Below are 23,797 nucleotides of genomic sequence, written 5' to 3'. Positions count from 1 at the left end.
GATAGAGGTAAGACGAGATGATTTTAGACAAAACATATGAGACAGAGAGAGACTAGTATAAAGAGGTAAACAAAGAAGAGAATGACATAGATACAGCCATAGAGAGAGAAGGAAGATAGAGAGAAAGAGAGAGAGAGAGAGAGAGAGAGATAGAGAGAGAGAGAGAGAGAGAGAGAGAGAGAGATGAATTGAATTCAGGTATGAACAGATATAATCCATTTCATGCTTTGATGCAGTAGTGTGGTAATGAAAAAAAGATAAAGAGAAGAGCATTTTCTTTTCCACATGCATTCAGGCGCGTACGCAGGGGGGGGGGGGGGGGTTTGGGGGTTAAAAACCCCCCCCTTTGGAAATTTTTTGTGTGTAAACCCCCCTAAAAAAAACCTAAAACCCCCCCCCCCCCCCCCCCCTTTGGATTTTTTTTTTTTTTTTTTTTTTTTTTTTAATTAAAAAAAAAAAAAAAAAAAAAAAAAAAATTATTCCCATGGCCGACCTAAAAAAGGTGACCTTACCCCCCCCCAACGGAGCAAAATGTCAAATTTCCAAATTTCGAGACCAAAAAAAAAAAAAAAAAGTGTCCTCTTACCCCCCCCCCCCCCCCCCCCCCCCCCCCCCCCCCCCGCTTATTCAGCGGCTGGCTGAGTCGTTGCGAAATTTTCGGACCGATTTATAAATGTTAAAACCCCCCCCTTGAAAAAATCCTGCATACGCGCCTGCATGCATTATTATGTATTTCACCCTCCCCTGATTATACTCGTCTCCTAATCGGCCTCCCCCTACTTTTACAAAGAACACATCTTGAATGTTCGCACATAAATGTTGTCAATTCATCTCCCAACCCCCCCCCCCCCCCCCCCCCAATTATCTCGATCTCTCTCTCTCTCTCTCGATCTCGATCTTTACATCTCTCTATTTGCCTGTTTAACCCCATGTCGATCTTCTACATTTCTCTGCCACTAACCTCTTTATAATTCTCTATCTTTTACACATTGCCTTTCTTCTTTCTCAGTCCCCCCCCCCCCCCCCCCCCCCCCCGCAAACATCATGATCACATAATTCTTACAGTCAAGAAATTGCATATATTATAGATTTTTAATCGATTCACATATCAACAGTGCATATTTCATGATATATAAACGTTTGCATTATATATTTCTATGAGATTAATAAGGTCGGCTCTGCAAGCTCAAGTCAAGAAAATATAATTTAAATTCAATCTATTTCAATCTGAATAAACCACAAGTATACATTACTTAAAAATAGAATACCATGAGCAGTTGACAATATTTTTCTTTTGTCATTGGAAATGTAATAGATAATTCCCACCATGCTTATAAAATTTCACTATCAAGAGAATCAACTCATCAACAATATTCATGAAAGGTAAGCTGATGTGTTGGTTTAATTTTTTTCTTGAAAAGGCAGTTTATTTTGAGGAAGGAACAGCTTTCCTGCAACATGCTACTGATTACACGAACGCCAAATAGAACCAAGTGCTAAACTTGAACTGAGTACGGGGCAAAAGGATGCATGTTTGTATAATAGGCAAAGCAAATTTGACATAGAATAAAGCATACATCCAATAAAAGGCAAGTGAATAAAAACAGCTCTCTCTTCATTCTTGTGCATTACTCTGATGAGTGCGAGACAAAAAGGTCTAATTTAGTATGTCTGTTTTCACTGCTCTTTTTAAATTGTGTAGTACCAAGCATCTCTTTAATTCTGAAATACAAATAGTGCTATATAAACATTTCTTGCAGAATTGGAAATAGTGTAACAAAATATATTTAACATGTTTTCATTATCAATTACAATTTAAGAATTTGAAAAATATATATTTCAATTTGTACATTTTGTTCATTGTCAAGATATACAGATAGACTAAGATGCAATCAGTTGTGTTACATTTCATAAAAACATGATGCGAATGTAATCATTCTAGAATCTCAATTTTTATCAATTTTCACCACATAATATACGGTATTTTAACGGTTATATTCAGGACAAATACTGAGTTTAAGATCACACACACATGTTACAACATCTTGTCAGCAATTCCAATTTAATTTTCTACATTATTTGCAAATGAGAGAATACTGACATAAAAACAGTTAAGGCCCACAAAATAGATCAAATTCCTGAAAGCTGAGATTTTGGTCTACATTTCACTGTGAAAGACATTATCAAATGATTGTAAATCATAGCTCAAAATGCTATGCTACATGTACATGTTATATTAATTTCAGATTATTGCTGGTGGTGGTTATTCCAAGTAATCAGATATACCGTGTGAGTCAAAAAAAAGTTTACACCTAGAAAATTGAAAATTATTTTAAAAATCATCTATGAACAGTAAATTATTATACATCTTATGAAAGAGTGTTTTATCCCAAATCGTTTGGTACCATTTATGTGTGGTATGTGTTCACGCTTGGATGAACAGGTGGCATTGTTTGCGAGAGTGCAAACATCGACTTGCGCCAAAGTGATGCCTACTGTATGTATTATGTTGGGATTAGCGCGCGGAGTGAGAGAATGAATTGAATGTATCAAATGAAAGGCATTGCATATGTTTTTTGCAAAGGGCGAAGTCGAACACACCCACACACACGCGCACAAAATGTTCGTTGATATTTTATATTAGATATTTGATATGTGTGGCATGATTAATTTTGTTTGGGATTTTATTTGGATCTGCAAAGACCGAATTAATACCCAAATCCCAATTGTTTTATTCAAACATCACATAGGCAACTTTGGCGCAAGTCGATTTTTGCACTCTCGCAAACAATGTCTCATGTTCATCCAAGCGTGAACACATACCACACAAAAATGGTACCAAATGATTTGGGATAAAACACTCTTTCATAAGACATATAACAATTTAATGTTCATCGATGATTTTTAAAATGATTATCAATGTTCTAGGTGTAAACTTTTTTTGGACTCACTCTGTATAGATGTCTCTTAAACATTTTATTCAAATTGAATGCTGAGAGCCCGAAGGGTCTTAATTTATGTACAATACCTTTCTGTCTCACAACAGACAATAATTACACTATGCTTTCCCCCCTTCAATAAAATGTCTAATATATGGCAAGGTAATTTAAAAATATGTTTCCTGCATAAATTATCACTTCTGGGATGCTCAGAGCTTAGCAGGAGGGGCAGAACCAACGATGGGTGTGTCCAGGAATTCCTTCCACCAGTCAGGCCTCTCAAGGCACTTGGGAGTCTGCAGGATGGCGTTGTAAAGACGTTTGTAAACCTGAAGCAAAGAAATGATGAGGAAGAGAAACAGATATGACACGGTTCAAAAAGTTGCTCCACAGGGACCCCACACCTGCAATCAGTACAATTTAATCCTGAAGGTACCTACAGTTCAAATACAGTGTAGCACATTTTCCTACACAAGGGGAGTGTTTCACAAAGACTAAGATCAACGTTAAGTTGGGACTCAAATATGGCAGGCCATTTACCCAGGGTAGCCCCATCAGAGGTAATACTGTTCTCCAAGAGGGCCTCACAAATGTATCATTACCTCTGCTTTAGTCGAGCTACCATGATATGGCACTCAAGCATTCAAGTAATTTCTTCTTTATGGATACCCATTTACTACACCTGGGTGGAGAGAAGCAAGTGTAGATGTACATTTTGACAAAGGACATTAGTGCTTGACTGCGAACCATGTGATTCACAGTTAAGCAACATATCTACTAGACAATCTGGGGGGTGTTTCACAAAGTTGAACTTATCTCTAAGTTGGACTTAACAATTATGGAATTTTATAAAAATTTTATTAAAAATATTTTGTAAAAACTATTTTAAAAGGCATACAATGTTGATTCAAATCTTTCATATTTTCTATTATCAAGGAGAATTCATGATCTTAATGTGGAATTTATAAGAAGTCTGAAATACTTGAATTTTCGCTTTTGGATATATTCTATTTTAAGGCTACAAATGGCTCTCCATAATTTTTAAGTTCGCCTTAGGATCTTTGTGGAACACCCCCTGCAGAGTACAATGAATGACTCACCTGCCCATCTGACGCTCCAATGGGTGAGTTGAGGATGAAATCAGGAGGGGCTAAGACATCAACAAGAGCTACTGCTTCATCCTTGAGCTCTCTGCACAGTTCCAAGATGGAGTCCCGGATCAGGCTGGCCGGTTGTGGTCCAGAGATGTACCCACCTAGATGGGTTACAAATGTACAAACAGAATACAAATCAAAGTTTATTAATAGATGTTAAGAGAACATCAACACACTAATAAGCACGTCAAAATTCTGCTTTACATGTGCATGTATGAATGAACTATGGACTCATCATAACCTGTGCCTGGGAGAGGTAAAAGAGAATTTAATATACTTGCCCAGCACCACATAAATGCATACAAAAGGTAGGTGCTCTTATCTGTGTGTGCGCGCTACAGTAAGCCTACTAAACTTGGGATTTATTTGTCAGCAAAAATGACACGTAAGAATCTTGAAATGAATTCTTCTTACATTAAATAACAAGGATCAAGGAGTTTGGTTGTATAAAACAAATAATGCATGTATTCATTCGTTCACTAAATTATTTATCTGCTCTTGCTGAGTCTGCTTATGCACCTATCGCACTCAGCATGATGGCTTCGTACAATAGATGCATACAGCCTCAACAAGAGTGCAGATAGATCATATAATGAACTCATTTACATATATCATTTGTATAGCTTCATCTAATTATATCTCGCTTCAATCCAACTCACCTTGATAGAGAGTGGCCATATGTTTCTCTAGACTCCAGAGACCATACAGACTACAGAGTTTAGTGAGGACAGCAGTCTGTTCAGGGATCAGGTCACCAGTCCTGATGAAGTCCAGGAAGTGCGACAAAGCCACAGACTGCCAAAGATGGGATACAAAAATTGGATACAATGTTTTTATTCATCAATCATGGAAAGAACACAGATGCATTTCACACCATGCCCAATGCTTCCTTTACACAAAACTTACTTTTGACTTAAAAATTATCCATAATACAACTTCATCAGTAATGTATTAACAATCTCATACACCATGCACAAAATTGGAATTAAATCATCACTTTTTCTCCGTCAGTACCTCAATAAACGCCAAGGAGAGGGTCCTACAAAAGAAGACCTGGGTCTCGTTCCTTGCAGTGAACATGTCATTCCCGTCCATCAGCTGGGCCTGGAACTTCTGACCACTCTCCTGCAGGAGATAGACCACCAGCCACCGATAGGCGTCCAAGAGAACTGGGGAAGGAGAGGTGCAAAAGGCAAGGATATATTAGAGGCACACTGCGATAACAATATTTGTTTGAAATACAGTGTACATGTATTTTTTTTCCAAACCTGTTGGACAGGGTTTTAGACTGATTAACTTCATCCTGAAGTATCCCAGGCAACATGTTTGAAAGGAACTCCACATTGTTACTGTTATACATCATTCGTTTTAAGCATGTGATCAGGAAATCTGGAAAATGGCCAGATTTGGCTAGCACATGTTCAATTATTTGGATCCCTTCATCACTTTGAATACATACAGTTGCAGTTTCTCATAAATATTTAAAATTAAAGCATTAAATAATAGCTATTAATAAAAATTGGTCATTACAATGATTGCAGATGAATAAACAATCAAGTTAATTTATATAATTTCAAATACATATCTATTTATTCACCTTACATGTATGTATGTTCATTATATACAAACAGTTCATCTTAAGTTTAATTCAGAATCTATCTAAAAGACAGCTTTCTCAATGACCTACATCTATAAATCTAAATTAATAATTTGTGATGATCCTTTAATATTTATGAGACTTATTTCACTGATGACTTGTATTCAGAATCATAAATCAAAAATATATAAAAGGACCGTCTTCTAGGCTTACCCTTTGGTTTCTTAACATCTTCTGAGGTTGAAGCTGTGAACTTCTGCTTAGCGATAGCATCTGCTGAATTCAGGAAATCTACTGAACCCAATGGGGATGCCACCTTTTTGCCTGTAAAATGATTTTTTTTTGTATTATGGTTATCAATTGGTAAGTAACATACTAAATGAGTTTTCTGTCAGTTTGGAAAATTATCATAGCAGAAATGTCTTCTGAAAAGGATTGCTCTTAAAACGCCCTACTATTCAAAATACTAACAGAGATTTAAAAACTTGGGCCAAACATCTGTGTATAGTCCCATATACCCATTTCTGTGTGCAATGCATGTGATCTTCAGCAAGATTGATCCAATTTATTTTTATTTTTTTCATTCAACCTTTTCATAGTATACATCAATTCTTATGTACCAGTGCAATGGATGACCAGTACTCAGCTTTATCTTTAAATTTGCTTCGGCAAGCTCATTCGTATCGGGTGTGTCTCAAGTCGGCTCCGGATCAGATCCAAGTTAACCCAGTGTGAAAGGGGCATTAGGCTCACTCACCTTTCTGTAACCTGAGTGCCATGGCAAGTAGGTAATTACTGGTCTGCTGTAACAGAACGTTGTTATCCCCTTCATACGTGCAGTTAGGATCATTGTCGTTCCTCAATATGCCAAATCTGTTCACTGCATGAGGGGAACATACAAAAGATACACCCAGATTTTGAGAAGATTGTATTTAAATTAACGTGACATACAGATATGAAATTAAGTATCAAATAATTTTCCAATTATAATTTTTAAAATATTCAGTCCGTCTAATAAAAAACTGTTATTAAAGAAGAAATTCATTGATTTAAAAAACTAACTTTATTTTCATTATTGCAAAGTTAAAACTTTTATTCGAAACATTGGAAACATTCGAAGTAATGATTATTATAAATTGCAAAACGCTTAAATACAGCCCTGGCATAGCACCTGAAGAGCTCTCCGAACGCTGCTGAGATGTGTGAGATCACAGTATGGACATGACTTGCACAAGCAGACGATGTCCCATGACATCTCACACATTTTCAGTGCCCGTGTTTTCATCTTCTCTTGAGTTCTTTCTCTTACTTCAATACTGTCAAGCTAAATGTATAATTTATTGCCTCACTCTAAACCCTGTGCATGTTTTTATTTTGATGACAAATGCAGCGATACCAAAATAAAGGAATCTGTCAATTGTAAACAAAATAAGACGCCATTGTATATTCAGCTGCACACACCGGGTATGTTCGGCGTTTCAAGAGGGAACAAATGCCGTCCTTAATATAATTCCGGGGGGGTTTCAATTTGACAGTCTGGTTTCTTTGATTGTTAATTAATCCCTATCCTGTGTATTTACAAGCAAAAGATTTTAGTTATCAGAATCGGGTCATATCCCCTTTTGAATGGTTTGACATGCCATTAAATTTATATACACTAAACTCATTATAATTTGAGAAATAATAGCTTTGCAATTATGTTCATTCTCTATGGGATGTTGTCTGCTTGGGCAGTGTTGGTCCACATAGTGACGTCATTAAAACATCGTTATTTTTCCGGCTAATCTCTCGTATATCCCAGCTGCTATGGAGGTGGTTGTTGTATTTTTATAAATCACCCGATATGTAGTTGACCTAAAACTTGTACGATGGCCATCTGTTATCTTACCAGTTTCTAGTGATACAATAGTTGACATATTTGTGATCTTCTTTGAATTTCACCTTTAAAAAAATGTATATTTTCATTAAAACAGATTTCAATCATATACATGTACGGTATATGTATAAAAACAAACGATCAAACAAACCAAAAATAATTCTTGATGTTATGAATTGGCAAGATGTGACCATTTAGGTTAGGGTCACAGTACAATTGCATTTAAGTTTTAAGTAACGGTAGGGTTAAGGTTATAGGCTTAGGATTAGGATATGTGTTATGATTGAGGTAAGGGACAGGGCTAGAGTAAGGGTTTTAGTTAGGTATAATGTTAGGCCCAGGGTTGAAGTTATAAAAATGGTCAGTGAAGGAAATTGCCCACAAACGGATCATCACCAAAACGCCTGTCGTAGAACCATTTAGCCTCTTTCAACTTACCCCACAGGTACCCATGGCCCCCACAGGCCTCCCTGCATTCCTGTATGCAGTCCCTAGCTAACCAGCTACCAAGGGGCTTGCTGGCACTGGATAACACATGCATCTCTTTACCCAGCTCCAGCTAGAAAAGAAAAAAATTAAAGAAAATTAAGCTTACTAGAGATCATATTAATCATTCTGGTGTCACAAATTTTACAAATACACTGTACGTGTGAAATAAGTTATTAATCATAGTCCAATTTTCATTGTAATACCTGAATTTAAAAAATATATATATTTAGAACAAAAAAAAACAACTAACTGTCTTTTAGATCAAACCTGTAAATAAGGACCACCTGCCTCTAAAAATGCTTTTTGTGTCTCCAAAGGCCGGTCTTTCGATACAGGTTTCACCTTATAAACTTACCGCGTTGATGGTCTTGTCCCCAGTGGCCACTGCTCTTGCTAGTTTGGCATAGTGTAAATTGATGTTTTCTGCCAATCGGAATGTGACAAACGAAGCAGCTATGTAGGGTATCAACCTCCATTGCTGAGGAGAAATAGAATAAAATAATGAACATCAAAAATGACATCACAAATGAATCAGTATAGCTGCATGTATCGTGACAAATGGCAGATTGATTCACTTTCTCTCTTCATCAACTCCTGTACAGTCAGTAATGATGTAATAGACCATTTTTTAGTAGTATTTAAGTGTCACAAACAAAAGATAGTTCACACAGCTCATGTGTAGTGTAAGAGAGAAATTCAGTACCAGTGAGGCTGTATACTGCCCTCTTTTGATATCAACATTTAAGAACTTTTTGTATAAAAATCTCATAAACAATATTGTCACATTCACAAAGATGTATGCATTAAATTTAGTTACATTATGAAAATGGTCTACTAGTATTATAATGTTAAAACCAAGAAGAGGGCCTGCTAGCATGGAGGAGAAGTTTTTTCAAGCGTTTTTACCTGCATTTGATATTCTAGCACTGGTAGCTCTTCGTCCGATGTAGGTCCAAACTGCCTCCTGACTGCAGAGTAGCGCACAGCGATGGAGATAGCTAGTCTGAGGTTGCAGACGGCAATGGATGTGATGCCCACCCTCCCGCCAGACAAGGCAGCTAAAGACGCTCCAAATCTCTCCTTAGGATCCTGCAGTTATTCCAAGTACATTCAAATCATTATTTTTTATTCATATTTTATCCAAAGTAAAGATCACGCTGTAATAAAATTAAACGTAATTGTATTGAATTACTACGGTCTACTCAAAACACAGGTACACAAACTGTTAAAAAAACAAGAAACTTTCATGCATGAAACTTTAACAAATAACTTGAGCAGTCAAGATTCATCAAGTATCAAAATACATACCGGTACCTTAATTTGTGATTCACAAAAGTTTATAGCCGCAAAACCAACATTATTATTATCTTTAGAGAAAAGAGAAGAAAAGCATTGAACTTGGTCATGATTTATTTAGAAATATTATTATCATTGCAGTTGGTGTCCATATTGGACATTCTTTGGTATTCAGGAGCCTGTATTCTACTAAAATTTAAACCCCTTGCAGGGGCTTGTTTTTCTTTGTTAAAAGTGACCTTAGACCCAGAGTCGGGTTTAGCTAAATCAGTAGAACACAGACTGAAGATCCTAGCAACTGTCCAAGTGCAGCTTGGATGATTTAGCTCTGACTTACCTCAATCGGAGTAACAAACTTTCCACTCTCGGTTACATCACCGAGCCGGTTCAACATGTTCTCTCTGGGTATGCGCACATTATGGAAGGCTACAAATCTATACAAGAAGAAGTAAGGAAGGAAACCATTAAAGAAAAATGAATAATGTAGGAATTAATGCAAATACTTGTAATTCATCTAGAATTACCCAATCATTTCTAACAGCATACAGTTACAGCAGACAAAACTACCGATAATAATATTAGTTGGTTCTTGTATAGCACTCATGTCTGTAAGACTTGAAACTCCTGGCACTCTGTAATTATTACAGCAGGTTTACCGTGGCTGCTATTATAGAGATCTAGCATTTCAAGGAATTAATTCCTGCCAGGTCTTCGTTTCAGCTGACCTGGCTCAAGCGTGGCAAATATAGATGTCTTGCCAAAGGACATTAATGATGTGGTAGGGACTCAAACCCTGTACTGTCTGATACATATAGTCTAGTGACGTATCCACTAGAACACCAAACCTCTATACAGTCCCAATTGTCAAGCTATTCTGAAAAACCTTCGACCCCAGGTCACCAGCCTGGAGGCTGGGCAGTGGGTTAACGGTGTGTTCAGAGCTCTGAGTGATAAACAAATACATTGTAACGTTATTTAACCTGTTCTTGTCTTTTGAACCCACGTATAACCAAAGAAAGGGCAAGGCAGCACATGACGAAAACTCTCCGTTAGAGAAAATTCAGTGAATTGTCTCATAGACTTTAGTTTGGTCCTAAGCACTTTGATATAGTCATTATCATAAAGTAAACAAGACCTTTCCTTATCTGCTGGTGAACTTATCCCTATGTCAATACAAGGCTATTAAGGACTTAATCCCTGTATCAACAGAGCTTGCGTACATTAGGTGAGCCTGGAGCGTTGGGTTAGTCTAGAATTCAGACAATAATTATTGGTTTCAGCATGGACCTGCGAGAAGTAAATTAGATGTATTGTGGTACCAGCAACTGGCAACTTTGGAACTCAAGTCGAACAATAAGTGTTACTAGCATATTTACGAGACGCTGCATTCCGAAAGAAAGAAATGAATGAAGGAAATAAACGTCAATATCACCGGCGCTTGAGACAGATTGCGGGAGAGATAGAAGCAAAAACATTTCAATATCGCTGTTACCGGCTTTTTAATATTACACAAATTATGCCAACGGAAAAAAAAAATGAATGAAGGAAATGAATGCCTACAACACCAGCGCTTGAGAAATATAAAGAGAGACATGTCTCAGGAGATCGAGAAGCGAAAACAATTCAATTTAGCTAATGTTACCGGATTTTATATGACAAATAGTACGCCAACAGAAAGAAAGAAATGAATGAAGAAAATGAACGCAGATCGCTGGAGAGAGAGAAGCGAAAACAATTCAATGTCGCTGATGTTACCGGCTTCATGGCAAAAGGTAAGCCAACGGAAAGAAAGAAATGAATGAAGAAAATGAATTCCAATATCACCATCGCTTGAGAATTATGAAGAGAGAGACAGATTGCAGGAGATCGAGAGAAGCGAAAACAATTCAATTTGGCTGGTCCATCTATCATGACAAAAAGTAAGCAACGGAAAGAAAGAAATGAATGAACAAAAATGAACTTGTCAATATAACAATTAAGCGCTTGAGCAATATAAAGAGAGACGGATCTCGGGAGAGAGCAAAGCGAAAACAATTAAAATATCGCTGATGTTACCGTCTATCATGAAATAAGTAAGCCAACGGAAAGAAAGAAATGAATGAAAAAATGAATTCCTAGATCACCATCGCTTGAGAATTATGAAGAGAGACAGATTGCGGGAGATCGAGAGAAGCGAAAACAATTCAATTTGGCTGATGTTACTACCGTCTATCATGACAAAAAGTAAGCCAACGGAAAGTAAAGAAAATTAATGAAGAAAATGAATGCCAATATCATCAGCGCTTGAGAATTTTAAAGAGAGACAGATCGCGGGAGATCGAGAGAAGCGAAAACAATTCAATTTGGCTGATGTTTCTACCGTCTATCATGACAAAAAGTAAGCAACGGAAAGAAAGAAAATGAATGAAGAAAATGAATACCAATATCATCAGCGCTTGAGAATTTTAAAGAGAGACAGATCGCGGGAGATCGAGAGAAGCGAAAAAATTCAATAGCTGATGTTACCGTCTATGATGAAATAAGTAAGCCAACGAAAAGAAAGAAATGAATGAAAAAAAGAATTCCTATATCACCATCGCTTAAGAATTATGAAGAGAGACAGATTACGGGAGATCGAGAGAAGCAAAAACAATTCAATTTGGCTGATGTTACTACCGTCTATCATGACAAAAAGTAAGCAACGGAAAGAAAGAAATGAATGTCAATATAACAATTGAGCGCTTGAGCAATATTAAGAGAGACGGATCGCAGGAGAGAGCGAAGCAAAAACAATTAAAATATCGCTGTTACCGGCTTTATTACAAAAAGTAAGCCAACGGAAAGTAAAGAAAATGAATGAAGAAAATGAATGCCAATATCATCAGCGCTTGAGAATTATAAATAGAGAGAAGCGAAACCAATTCAATTTCCACGCTCTGTGCGAGAGTGGGAGGGGGTGTAATTAAGACAAGAATTAACGAATCGTCTTCTTTCTCTAATAATTTAATGAAGCGTCAAAGCTTCCGCGCTTTGCGCTGGAGAGGAGGTTGGAACTGAATTTATGCAAGAATTAAGAGTCGAGAACGGTACAACGAATCGTCTTCTTTCTCAATAATTCATTAATTGATAAAACGTCAAAGCTTCCGCTTTTTTGCGCAGGAGGGGGTGGGGAACTGAAATCAGACAATAATTTAGAGTCGAGTACGGTACAACGGCTCGTCTTCTTTCTAGAATAATTAAATGAAGCGTTATAAAGCGCGGGAGGGGGGGGGTGTTAATTAAGACAAGGATTTAGAGTCGAGAACAGTACAACGAATGGTCTTCTTTGTATTATGATTTAATGTAACGTCAAAACTTCCGCGCTTTGCGCGTGAGTGAGGGGGGGGGGGGATGAATTCAGACAAGAAATAAGATTCGAAAACGGTACAACGAATCGTCTTCTTTCTCGAATAATTGAATGAAGCGTTAAAAGCGTGGGCAGGAGGGGGGGGGGCCTTATATAACACAAGGATTTAGAGTCCAGAACGGTATAACGAATCATCTTCTTTCTCGAATAATTATATTAATCGTTGACGCTCCCGCGTAAAGCGCAGAGGGGGGGGGGGGCTGAATTCAGACAAGAATTAAGATTCGAGAACGATACAACGAATCGTCATTCTCTAATAATTTAATGAAACGTCAAAGCTTCAGCGCTTTGCGCGTGAGTGGGGGGGGGGGGGGGTGGGGGGGGGGGAGGCGCGGATCCACCGGCCACCCCCCTAGCCCCCCAAAACGGTAAAAAAAGAGAACGATACAACGAATCGTCTTTCTCAATTATTGATAAAACGTCAAAGCTTTTGCGCTTTGCCCTGGTAGAGTCGAGAACGGTACAAAGAATCGTCTTCTTTCTCAAAATGAAGCGTTAAAAGCGCGGGAGAAGGGGGGGGGGTGGTCTTATTTAAGACAAGGATTTAGAGTCGAGAACGGTACAACGAATCGCCTTCTTTGTCTAATGATTTAATGAAACGTAAAAAAGCGCGGGAGGGGGGGGGGGTCTTATTTAAAACAAGGATGAAGAGTCGAAACGGTACGACGATTCGTTTTCTTCCACTATAAATAATGTAATGAAACTTCAAAGCTTCCGCGCTTCGGACCAAAAAATAAAATAAGAGAAGGTGATTGTAGGAAGAAACAATTAATAATTACTTAAGGAAAGACAGAAAAAGAAAATGAGAAAATGATGAAGACAAAGAACAACATAAGAGAAGGTGGTAGAAGGAAGAAACACAGGATAGCGTAAGGAAAGAGAGGAAGAGGAAATAATAAAATGATAACAACAAACAATAACATAAGAGATGATAGAACAAAGAATAACATTAAGTAATTAAGACAAAAATAGAAAATGATTGAGAATACATAATGGAAAGATAGAACAAAGGATGAAAGATGGAAAAAACAAAGATTAACATAAGGAAAGACAGAAAAAAGAAGGTGATAGAAGGAAGAATCAAAGAATAGCGTAAGTAAAGATAGGAAAAGGAAATAATGGAATAATAAAAACAAACAATAACATTAGAGAAGGTGATAAAAGGTAGTAACATTAAACATAATGAATTTAAGACAGAAAGAATACTGCTTATATTAGGTCGGTTTATTAAAACAAAAGCAATGAGGAGAACACAGCGAAGGTCTAGTAACTAGACTACTCTCATTCAACAACAATAACATAAACATCGCTCAGACACGCAGCTCAGAAATTGTCACACAACCTTCTCCGAGTTTGATTCTGATGCCAGCGCACGCAGTGCACTTACGCATACAGTTTTCCAACGAGACCGTACGTGCTACAGCGAGGGAAGAACGTACACGTAGTGCCTCGCTAGAAAATTGGACGAAACTCGGAAAAGACCCGTATGTCTATGCGACAATCTGCGCTCAAGCGTAGGCTGAGCAGCGTGGGCTGAGCGCACGATCTCATATTTATCTCCGCTTTTGCTGGTTCATTTTCTCCCGTTCAAAATTGCATTTGAGGTAGCAGTTCATTTTCAAATTTCTGGTAATAAAATCAAATTCAAAATAAAACATGAAATCAAAAAAACATGTGCACTAATATGCGCAGTCATACAAGCTGGTCGGTCATAAGAGGGCTTAATCTGATGCAGCTGCTTAACAGCCGGTCGAAACGTGATTGACAGCTCTCTCCACGAGAAGAAGGGGGGAAAAGTTTCCTGAAGTGAGTCAAATCTGAAATTTGTTCGGGAGTATCAATATCATATCTCCGGTATTACTTGCCCGATTTTTGTGCTTTGAAGTTTTTTGGGGCAAATGAATCCCTAAGAACAAATTTCGGGAGAAAAAAACACAGATTTGTGTAACTTTGGGATTTTTTTCTTCACATTTTCTCTTCAGCCAGACTCTGTTGACGGGTCTTATCAGCGCGTCATTGGCAATGGATTAGGAAAGTGATAAGAACGGGAGGTCCTTCTCCAGGCTCGTTTTCAAACTCTATAGGCGTGTCTGCACTATCTCGAGATTGCCAAATATCCAGCTATTTTGAACTATCCCGATCGAAACTATCCAGCTATTTGCGTCTTCATTAGACCGAAGTGGCAAATTAGCTGGATAGTTGGTCGGGATAATATCCCAAGATATCTCGGTCTAGTTTGCAAAATATCCTTCTATTTCCGAACTAGCGGGATAGTTTGCGACCGTCTTCATTAGACCGAAGTACGGAGTCAATTATCCCGATCCCATCATGCACAACGATTTCCGGTTCGCACATGCGATCTATACCGCTCAGCGCTGACCTCGCAACCACTGACCTCGAGTAAACACGGAAAACCGCAAACTAGACAGAGATATCTTGGGATATTATCCCGACCAACTATCCAGCTAATTTGCTACTTCGGTCTAATGAAGACGCAAATAAGCTGGATAGTTTGCGATCGGGATAATTCAAATAGCTGGATATTTGGCAATCTCGAGATAGTGCAGACACGCCTTATGAGACAATATCCGAGTTAGGGACACTAAAGTCGGAATCTCTCTAGCGAGGAATTTTCGTAATGAAGTAGGAAGACCTTGTGATCTATGACCACTGCCACAAAGATAAGGGGAAAAAAAAAGATAAACTGTCAAATCTCCATCACAACATCAGGCAAAGATAACAGAAAGAGACCCCAACTGGTACCACAATGTTAAACAGTAAAACCTACTGCAGCAACCACCTGCATAGAAAGACCATCTGTCTATAATGACTAAATATTCTTAGTTTCCCTTGAACAGAATTGTATATCAGTAAGACGTGCATTAAAGGAGCCCTACATAAAGACCACCTGCTCATAAAGACTGCTTCTCTTCTCTCACTGAAGTGGTCTTTATACACAGGTTTCACTGTACATACCCATTGTCCAGGCCATTCTGACCAAGTTTCTCCCCCAGATCGCCAACCAGGATACCAGGCATGGGTAGCAGAGTGTTGGGATCTCTTACAGCTACTACAAAGGAATTCAGGCCGTGGCACTGCCCGTCTGGTGTGTAGAGCTGGGCGAAGACGATGGTGTGTGTAGCTGACTTCCCCAGGATCCCTACCCATACCTTGGTCGCCTCAAAGTCAGGAGTGTTGAGAACAAACTCCTGGATATAGATGAATTGAATGCAATGGTACAATTAGATAAGAAGCTATAGACTACAATAATCTGGGTATAAATGAAAAGAACCTGTAATGTACATAAAAGTATATTGCCTGCCGGGCAATCAAACTTTAGAGGAAGTTGTTTTGAAGGAAAGCAGAAATATCAGAGATCAACTTTGTGAAATTATGATGAAATCAACCAATCAATCAATCAATAAGGAAATTACGATTTTTTTTGCTAAAATCTTAATTGCTATGCATATCGATATGAATTTTAAACTGGCAAAAATAAACTTAAGAAAAACTCTCACATTATTACACATAACAACAATTAGATTTTGCAGAGTTAATCATCATGGATGAAGAAGGATACTTGTTGGAATTGTTATAATTGCTTTAATATTCAATAAAATTGTTATATTGCATGTTTGTAAAAATAAAACGTAAAAGTTTTATCTTGACCTACAAATTAATCCCGAAATCCTGAGCTAATTGGCCATTTTGTTGTTAAGATATACTTCTAATAGATATGTCTTTGTTAAATGCCTTGTTACAAACTATTTCATTTATCTGTCAGACTGTCACTATCAATTATTATCATTTCTGACTAGCGATAACTTTTTTTTGACAACTATTAAATGTACTGTAATTTTTTTGCACAACGTGTCCTTTTTCACATATTTTATCCAAACTATGAAGAATCTCTTGATATGACCATTGAAATAATGGTGAATTTTGCCATCACTACCAGCAGTCATAATCATATCGAGAGATTTTTCATGGAATAAAATATATGGAATTATGGATAAATAATGTATCATGTCCTACGGGAAACATTGCGCATAATCACCCAATAGATTGTTGTTATGTTAACTAGTATAAATTGAAAAACATTTTCAACATGGTCTATTAATATCATTGGATAAACCTTTGCACACAGAATAATCAACCCATCAACACTCAAATGATCTTATCTTGTCCTTGTTGCCATTTTTAGTTCCTTATCACCCTTTGACACACATCCCCTTTACACTCGGAGCATCTCTTATCAAGCATCGACTGATTGTGATTGTTGCACCTCACCTTTGTACTTGGGTCATAGATAGCTGTAGTACGCATAGCTTTGGTGTTTGTGCCGTGAGATAGCTCTGTCAAGGCGAAGCAGCCCATTGCCTTGGAAGGTGGAGAGAGAACATGGAGATATCAGATATGTGAACTCTGTCAACATTTAGTACAATGGTTCTAACTTTGAAGGTTGGTCATGGTCAATGACATTCAGTGTTTAAATGAATTGCTTTTGCATTAAAAAAAAGGCCAACCATTTCACTGCTTTATTTTTAAAGTGATAATTCTGCTTTAACCAATGACATACCTGTAGTACATCACATTTGGGATAAAAAAAGAGTGTGTCTTACTTCTCGAAATTCAAAACAAGCCTGTGGATAGTAATGTTATATATCACTATCATGAAATTTCTTCTGTATTGATATAATTCAAAACAGCTGATATTCTTTTTAATTGATATACGAAGTTTAACTCTCAAACATGAGACATGGTTTATATCAAGACTTGGTAATTCGCAGGAAAAAAAAAAATCAAATTATTACCTCAAGTTTCTGTGACTGTTGTGCCAAGGTTTCATGTCGAGATGAACCAGAGTTTCGTAGTGTTTCCCCAAACATCTGGAAGAAACAAAACAGATATCATTTTAAAATTAGGCCTAAACATTAAAAACCAATGCCCAACACACTTGCTAACCCACTGCCAACAGGAACTGGGTGGTCACTGTAGTAGGCCTATTGGAATTAGAGCATTCAGTACCGGTATTCTATGGATTAATGATCAAATGCAAGTATTGTGCACACATCTATGCAAAAGATCTCCTGAAGTGCAAAAGAACAGGATTGAATTGAGCTCTTAATCAAATTCATTACCCTATTTTAAATTTGAGAATGGTGACTTTCACTACAAACAAAAGAAACAAGGAAAAATTCAGCAATAACGCCATGAACTAGTACATGTACATGTACTTCTTTTCTCTCTCTTACTACAGCAACATATTTTAAACCCATAATTTGCAATTAAAAACGCTTAATTGTTGATAAAGACCATACAATTACACTTTAAGATCTGACTTTATAGGATCTGATAGCCCATCACACTTACAATTCTGTTGAGGTTGAACTTAGCGAACAGAGCCATGTCATACATGATCAGAACCCTTAGAAGCCATGCATTTGCAGAGATGTTGTTGGACAACGATTCCGGGAATCTGTATTCAAACAAGCGTCGAGCTTGACGAAACGTGACTTGCCTGGCCTTTGCCATCGTTAAAGGCTCTTGGCTGTGTTGAAATAGAGGGTCTTCCTCCATCGTCTTCCATACTTGGTACTGTACATTAAAGGAGCAAAGAAACATTCAATATACTCTATCTGTTGACATGTTAACATGAACCTACAGAAATCACAGACTTACAGACATGCAATTTTGTTTCCAGTTGTATATATTCAGCTGCCTAATATAAAGAAGATCTATGAATATGAAGAACCCGACACAAATGTTTGCTCAAATTCTCAAAAAGCATCTCATTCAAATTCTCTTTTAAAATGTACATGCTATTTTGTTGCTGTTGTTGTAGTCAGTTTGAGTTGTGAACATGTAAATACAAAAACAAACAAAAATGCTTGTGATACAGCAATTTGATCACTGGATGTATAAATGTCTGTTGATCAGCTCACAAGATGCTTTCTCTGCTTCAGTGATAGAAAACCATGCATAAATATCTTTGTGGTTTGAGAATTTTTTCAAGATTTTTTGCATGTTAAGTTAGAGGGTTATAGTACAGTAGAAGGAATGTAATAAGTAACATTTCATACAAAAATTCATTTTTTTTCACCAACCTTCAACAATGTTACTGCGTCACTTTAATAATGATTCAAATTAACATGATTAATAAAGAATAGAAAGTTTGAGGTTTGACGTAAACATTATAAGCTCTAACTGTAGTGTTAAAATAGAACTTTCTATTTAATGATAACTAGAAACAACAGGAAATCAAGAGGGAGGAAGGATGACATAGCAAAGGAGGGAGGGGGTGAAGGAGGAGGAAGAAGAATAGGAGTAGGAGGAGGCCGAGGAGGAGGATCGAGGAGTATGGTCTAGAGGAGGAGGAGGTGTAAGCAGCGCAGCTCAGGTAGATCTAGATCTAAGTTAAACTTAGACTAAATCAAAAAGTTAATCATAATTTACACAAATTCTTGCGTTGCATGTACCATGTAGTCACATTACCTGGAATCTGAGAGCTTCCTCACCCTCAATTGCCACTTTCAGCTGTTTCCAATCGAAGGATGCTTTGTGGCGATATATATCTAGAGGACCAGCCGGCAAATCAGGCAAGATGTTGAAAATAGACTTCTCTGTCGTATCCGCAGCGAGACCAGCGGAATGCTCCAAGTTGCTCGCCATGACTTCAGGCAGGCGATAGGCCTACGGTCGGTATAAATAAAGTTGTTCGTCCCGCTGCCGAGTTCCAAACGGAGTAGGAATTATTAAACGTATTCCAGCAAAATTCCTCTTAACCAGGCTGCTTTTGCGAAAAGACACAGTTACAACTTTCTTGACCGTTTGTTTACTGATCAAAGTCTAACGTCAGATCTTAGGAAGATTTAGGGTAGATAACACTTGTTGGCATGTTGGTACAGCAAAAGATTGTGGGCTGTGTATTTAAGCGTCAAATTCGGTGCATTATGTATCGCTCCATCAACGGCGTACCGGTACCATACTACAGCTCTCGATCTATCTCCCACTCTCTCTCTCTCTCTCTCTATATATATCTAGATATAGCTCTCGAGATGCAGATTGATGAAGCCTGAAGGGGCCTGAAGGCGCTAAAAAAATAGTAGCTAAATTAAAATAATACAAATAATTAGAAAAACGTTGCAAGTATGCAACATTAAATATATTTGTAGTCTAGTTCTTATATTGGGAAAATTGTTTGTAAGTGTAACAGTTTGAATTTGTCTTTATATTTCAGTTAGTAAATTTCTTATCTCTTCCTTATCCATTATTACATATTCATTTATATATTTGCATTCTTCATTTGCATATTCATTTTCCCTGCTCATGTTCCCATTTCATTCACCTTCTTACAGCACAGTCTTTCAGTTGCACTACTGCCACACCTTATTTTCCTCTCTCTCCTTCAAACCCATTCCCTTTGTTGTCTTCTCATTCTCTATGCATGGTTGCCTTTTCCTGCCCTAGCAACATGCACTTTCTCTTCTCTCATTCGTTCTCTTTGCCTCTCACCTTTGATCTATCTAGCCTGTTCACCTCATTCGTTTCTCTTATCACATGACTTTCCCCTGATTGGTTTATTTTGTTATGATGCCTGATTTGTACTCAGAGCCATGTTATAATATTGAGTATTAAAGTTAGTTCTGTTCCGTCCTTCTTCGTGTGAGGTTGTGTTTTCTACTGTCTTGGTTTACTTGAGTTTTGTTGGAGAGTTTAGATTGTTTTTGATGCAGCATGTTCGATGAGTGATTTTGGTTTATAAGTTCCCTCGGTTAATAAACACGTTACAATTGGTGGCAGCGGTGTTTCTGTGTTTTATCCAGATTATTTCGGACCAATCTCGCCATGTCGTGCTTTCATGTTTTTGCTGCTGTTTGCCTGTACCTTGCTTCTGTTTTCACCCTCCTTCAGCAAGCTTGGTGCTAATTAGCAAGCTATATCATCATACATCCTCTTCTTCAACTTCAAGCTCGCCATAGTTCTACGATTATTTTGGTGAGTCACCAGTTGATAATTAAGTGTAGTTCACCCTACTTCATTAATTGGGACATACTTGTTGTTTTACAAGGTTCTCCCTTCTTGGTTAATGTGGGTTATGCTGACTTTTCTTGAATTGTTGATGTACAAGACTCATTTTCACCACTCGAATATCAGTCTTATTGTACTACTTGTGGGTTACCTCGTTTGAATATTGCTAGCCTTGTCGCAGTTATTCTTCATGCAGTGATCCTGTTGAGCCAGCTTTGAGGTTAATCTTCCTTTTTCCGCCTGTAACTTGCATGTACACCACCTGTACATGTGTATGTTCATCCTTCATCAGTTTGATACTTGGATCGGCAGCTCAGGACTTGTGTTTTCTGACAATCATTGATTGTTCAGGTAATTGCATCGTACTCCAGAACTATTTGTCTGTTGTACGTACTTCCTCCTTCAGATACTACCTTTCACATGCTTATTTAATTAAGTCTTCGTCTGGTTGTTGGAATTGATAGAGCAGCTATATTTTCACACGTAATCGGGAGTGAGTTTTTTTTCTGCACCCCTGTACATCTACTATACTTACCTCGTAGTCCAGCCTTTCTTCACCGTTGCCTGGCGTACGTTATTGGTTGGCTACATATAGTTATTGTACATTATATTGCTGTAGACGACAAGTCTACTTACCATGTTCCGGATAGATTTACCCGAGATTTTTACCGGGACGGATGGGAGAGATTTTGCCCAGTGGGCAAAGCGTCTGAAAGTTGCAGCCGAAGTTGACCCTAGTACAGAGAGTCGTTTGCATGTCCTCCTTCCTTCTCGCCTGGCTGGATCAGCTTTTACGGTGTGGGGGAATCTTCCTTCTTCAACAAAGGCAAGTTTTGCAGAGAGTGAGAGAGCGCTTTCTGTTGTTTTTGGAAGAAAGAATGACATAGCCGCATTCCAGTCATGCATTACCGCCAGGACTAGGCACGATGATGAACCTTTAGAGGTTTATGCAGCCGCTATCACGAGTTTAGTACAAGAAGCCTTCCCCGAGTATGGGGAAAAGGCTCAAGAGGGAGAGAAGTTCCGTAGATTTGTTGCCGGTCTGAGTAATTTCCTCCAAATTCGCATTCATGAGCTTGGAGCCTTAACTTTCAAGGAAGCCCGAGATCTTGCTCTTCGGGTTGAAAGAGCCCACAAGCTAGGACATGCCACGGTTCCCAAGCCAGACACGTGTGTTGCAGCCACGCAAGAGGATCTCCTCCAGCAACTTGTCAACCGGCTGGATGGAGTGGACAAGAGATTTGACCGCCTGGAAGCCGAACTCAGCCATCGCCGCTCTAAAGACGATGATGTCGAAAGGCTGAAATCACAATTCAGTACTCTCAACCTTCATCATTCACGTAGCCCTTTTGCAAGGCAAAGATCACAGAGCCCTCAACACAGGTACTCTGAGAGGTATGACCAGCGTTCCCCCAGCGCTACCACTCACCATCACAACGCTATGAGTCTTCATCTACACAACGCTATCGATCACCAAGTCCTCATCCTAGGCACCCCCTCCGTCCATCCAGTCCGAGCCATGGTCGTCCATCCAGCCCGTCGAACAGGCCCCAGCAGGATGGAAGAGCCCCCTACCAGGACTCATATCAACAGAGAGGGCAGTCACGTGATCGTCCATACTACAACGACAGGGACAGACCACGATCACCAAGTCCCCGCCGAGTACACTTTGGGACTCAGGGAAACTTCTACTAGTTGCCGATAAGGGTCGGTCAGCAACTTCCCAGTCCAAGGCCCAAAACTTAGTCAAACAGATATCGATACGCCCTTACGTTCCAGTAATGGTAGGGACTATCTATGCTCTGGCTTACTTGGACACTGGAGCTCAGATTTCACTCATCGATACCAAGCTGTGGTCCGACATACCAGCCAAGCAGAGAGGTTCACTTCAGAAAGTGTTGTTCAATGCTAGTTCTGTTACACGGCAAAGCATAGACACATTAGGGATAGCCTCAGTCTCCTTACATCTGGGAAATACACATGTTCAACACAAGTTACGTGTTGCCAGAAACATTAGTCACCCTCTCATCCTTGGATGGGATTTCTTCTGTCAGAACAGAGCCTCGATCTCCGCTAGTACTGCTACTCTGGAGATGCCGGGGACATCTATTCCATTGGTAGATAACACGAGCACTGCTCCAATCACATGCATTGCTGTTTCAGTTGGAGAGATCACCCTTCCTCCCATGTCCGAGATCAACATCCAAGCTAGGATAACGCCTCCACATGGTATCACCCCAGATGGACATGAGGGACTGTTCGAGCCTCAGCTCTTTGATTATCAGTCAATAGCAGCAGCCAGATCATTGTGTATAGCACAACATGGTCACATCCTGGTAAGACTGATTAATCCATCACTGGATACCACTATTCTGCCCGCAAGCACTCCCCTCGGCCAGTTCCACTCCATTACAGGCAGTCGCCGGGAAGAGTACGAGATAATGGAGCCTGTCGTAGCTGCTATTTCCGAAACAGACAAACGGCTTGATACCTCGCGTCTTCTTCCTTCTTCGGGTCTCACGGAAACCCAGCATCTAGAAGCAGAGAAGTTGCTTCAGGAGTATGCTGACATCTTTAGTCTCACACCTGATGATATTGGACACACAGATCTCGCCTTTCATCGGATCCATACGACTACTCACACTCCGATCTCCCAGCGAGCTTATCGTACATCCCCAGCCAAACGAGTAGAGATACAAAGCCAGGTCGATGACCTCTTGAACAGAAACATCATCGAAGAGAGCCACAGTCCCTGGTCTTCCCCTATTGTGATGGTAAAGAAGAAGGACAACTCCTTCCGGTTCTGCATTGATTATCGCAAACTCAATGCCATCACCATACGAGATTCACATCCCATTCCTCGTCAAGATGATTCACTAGATGCTCTGGGCTCAGCAAAGTTCTTCAGCGTCATGGATCTCTCAAGCGGGTATTGGCAAGTTCCCCTCCATCCCAACGACAAAGAGAAGACGGCTTTTACGACAGGAACCGGCCTCTATCACTTTAATGTTATGCCGTTTGGGCTTGTCA

General features: G+C 38.9%; 1 protein-coding gene across 1 annotated transcript; it reads right to left on the bottom strand.

Moving 5' to 3' along the window:
- Nucleotides 1-2,944: 2,944 nt before the first annotated feature.
- On the bottom strand, nt 2,945-19,694 carry LOC580963 (peroxisomal acyl-coenzyme A oxidase 3). Its single transcript, XM_030991607.1, has 15 exons — nt 19,232-19,694; nt 18,110-18,334; nt 17,551-17,625; nt 17,027-17,116; nt 15,713-15,945; nt 9,689-9,785; nt 8,962-9,144; nt 8,411-8,533; nt 8,005-8,125; nt 6,448-6,570; nt 5,904-6,014; nt 5,108-5,262; nt 4,753-4,888; nt 4,040-4,194; nt 2,945-3,268 (listed from the first exon to the last, which is right to left on the bottom strand). Exons 1-15 carry the CDS (start codon nt 19,406-19,408, stop codon nt 3,149-3,151), a joined length of 2,124 nt encoding a protein of 707 aa, XP_030847467.1. The 5' UTR covers nt 19,409-19,694; the 3' UTR covers nt 2,945-3,148.
- Nucleotides 19,695-23,797: the final 4,103 nt, after the last annotated feature.

This window comes from Strongylocentrotus purpuratus, unplaced genomic scaffold, assembly GCF_000002235.5.
Source record: "Strongylocentrotus purpuratus isolate Spur 01 unplaced genomic scaffold, Spur_5.0 spur5_scaffold_2, whole genome shotgun sequence".
NCBI lineage: Eukaryota > Metazoa > Echinodermata > Echinoidea > Camarodonta > Strongylocentrotidae > Strongylocentrotus > Strongylocentrotus purpuratus.
Note: the sequence above shows the minus strand (reverse complement) of the source record. Positions and strands in the feature narration are given on the sequence as shown.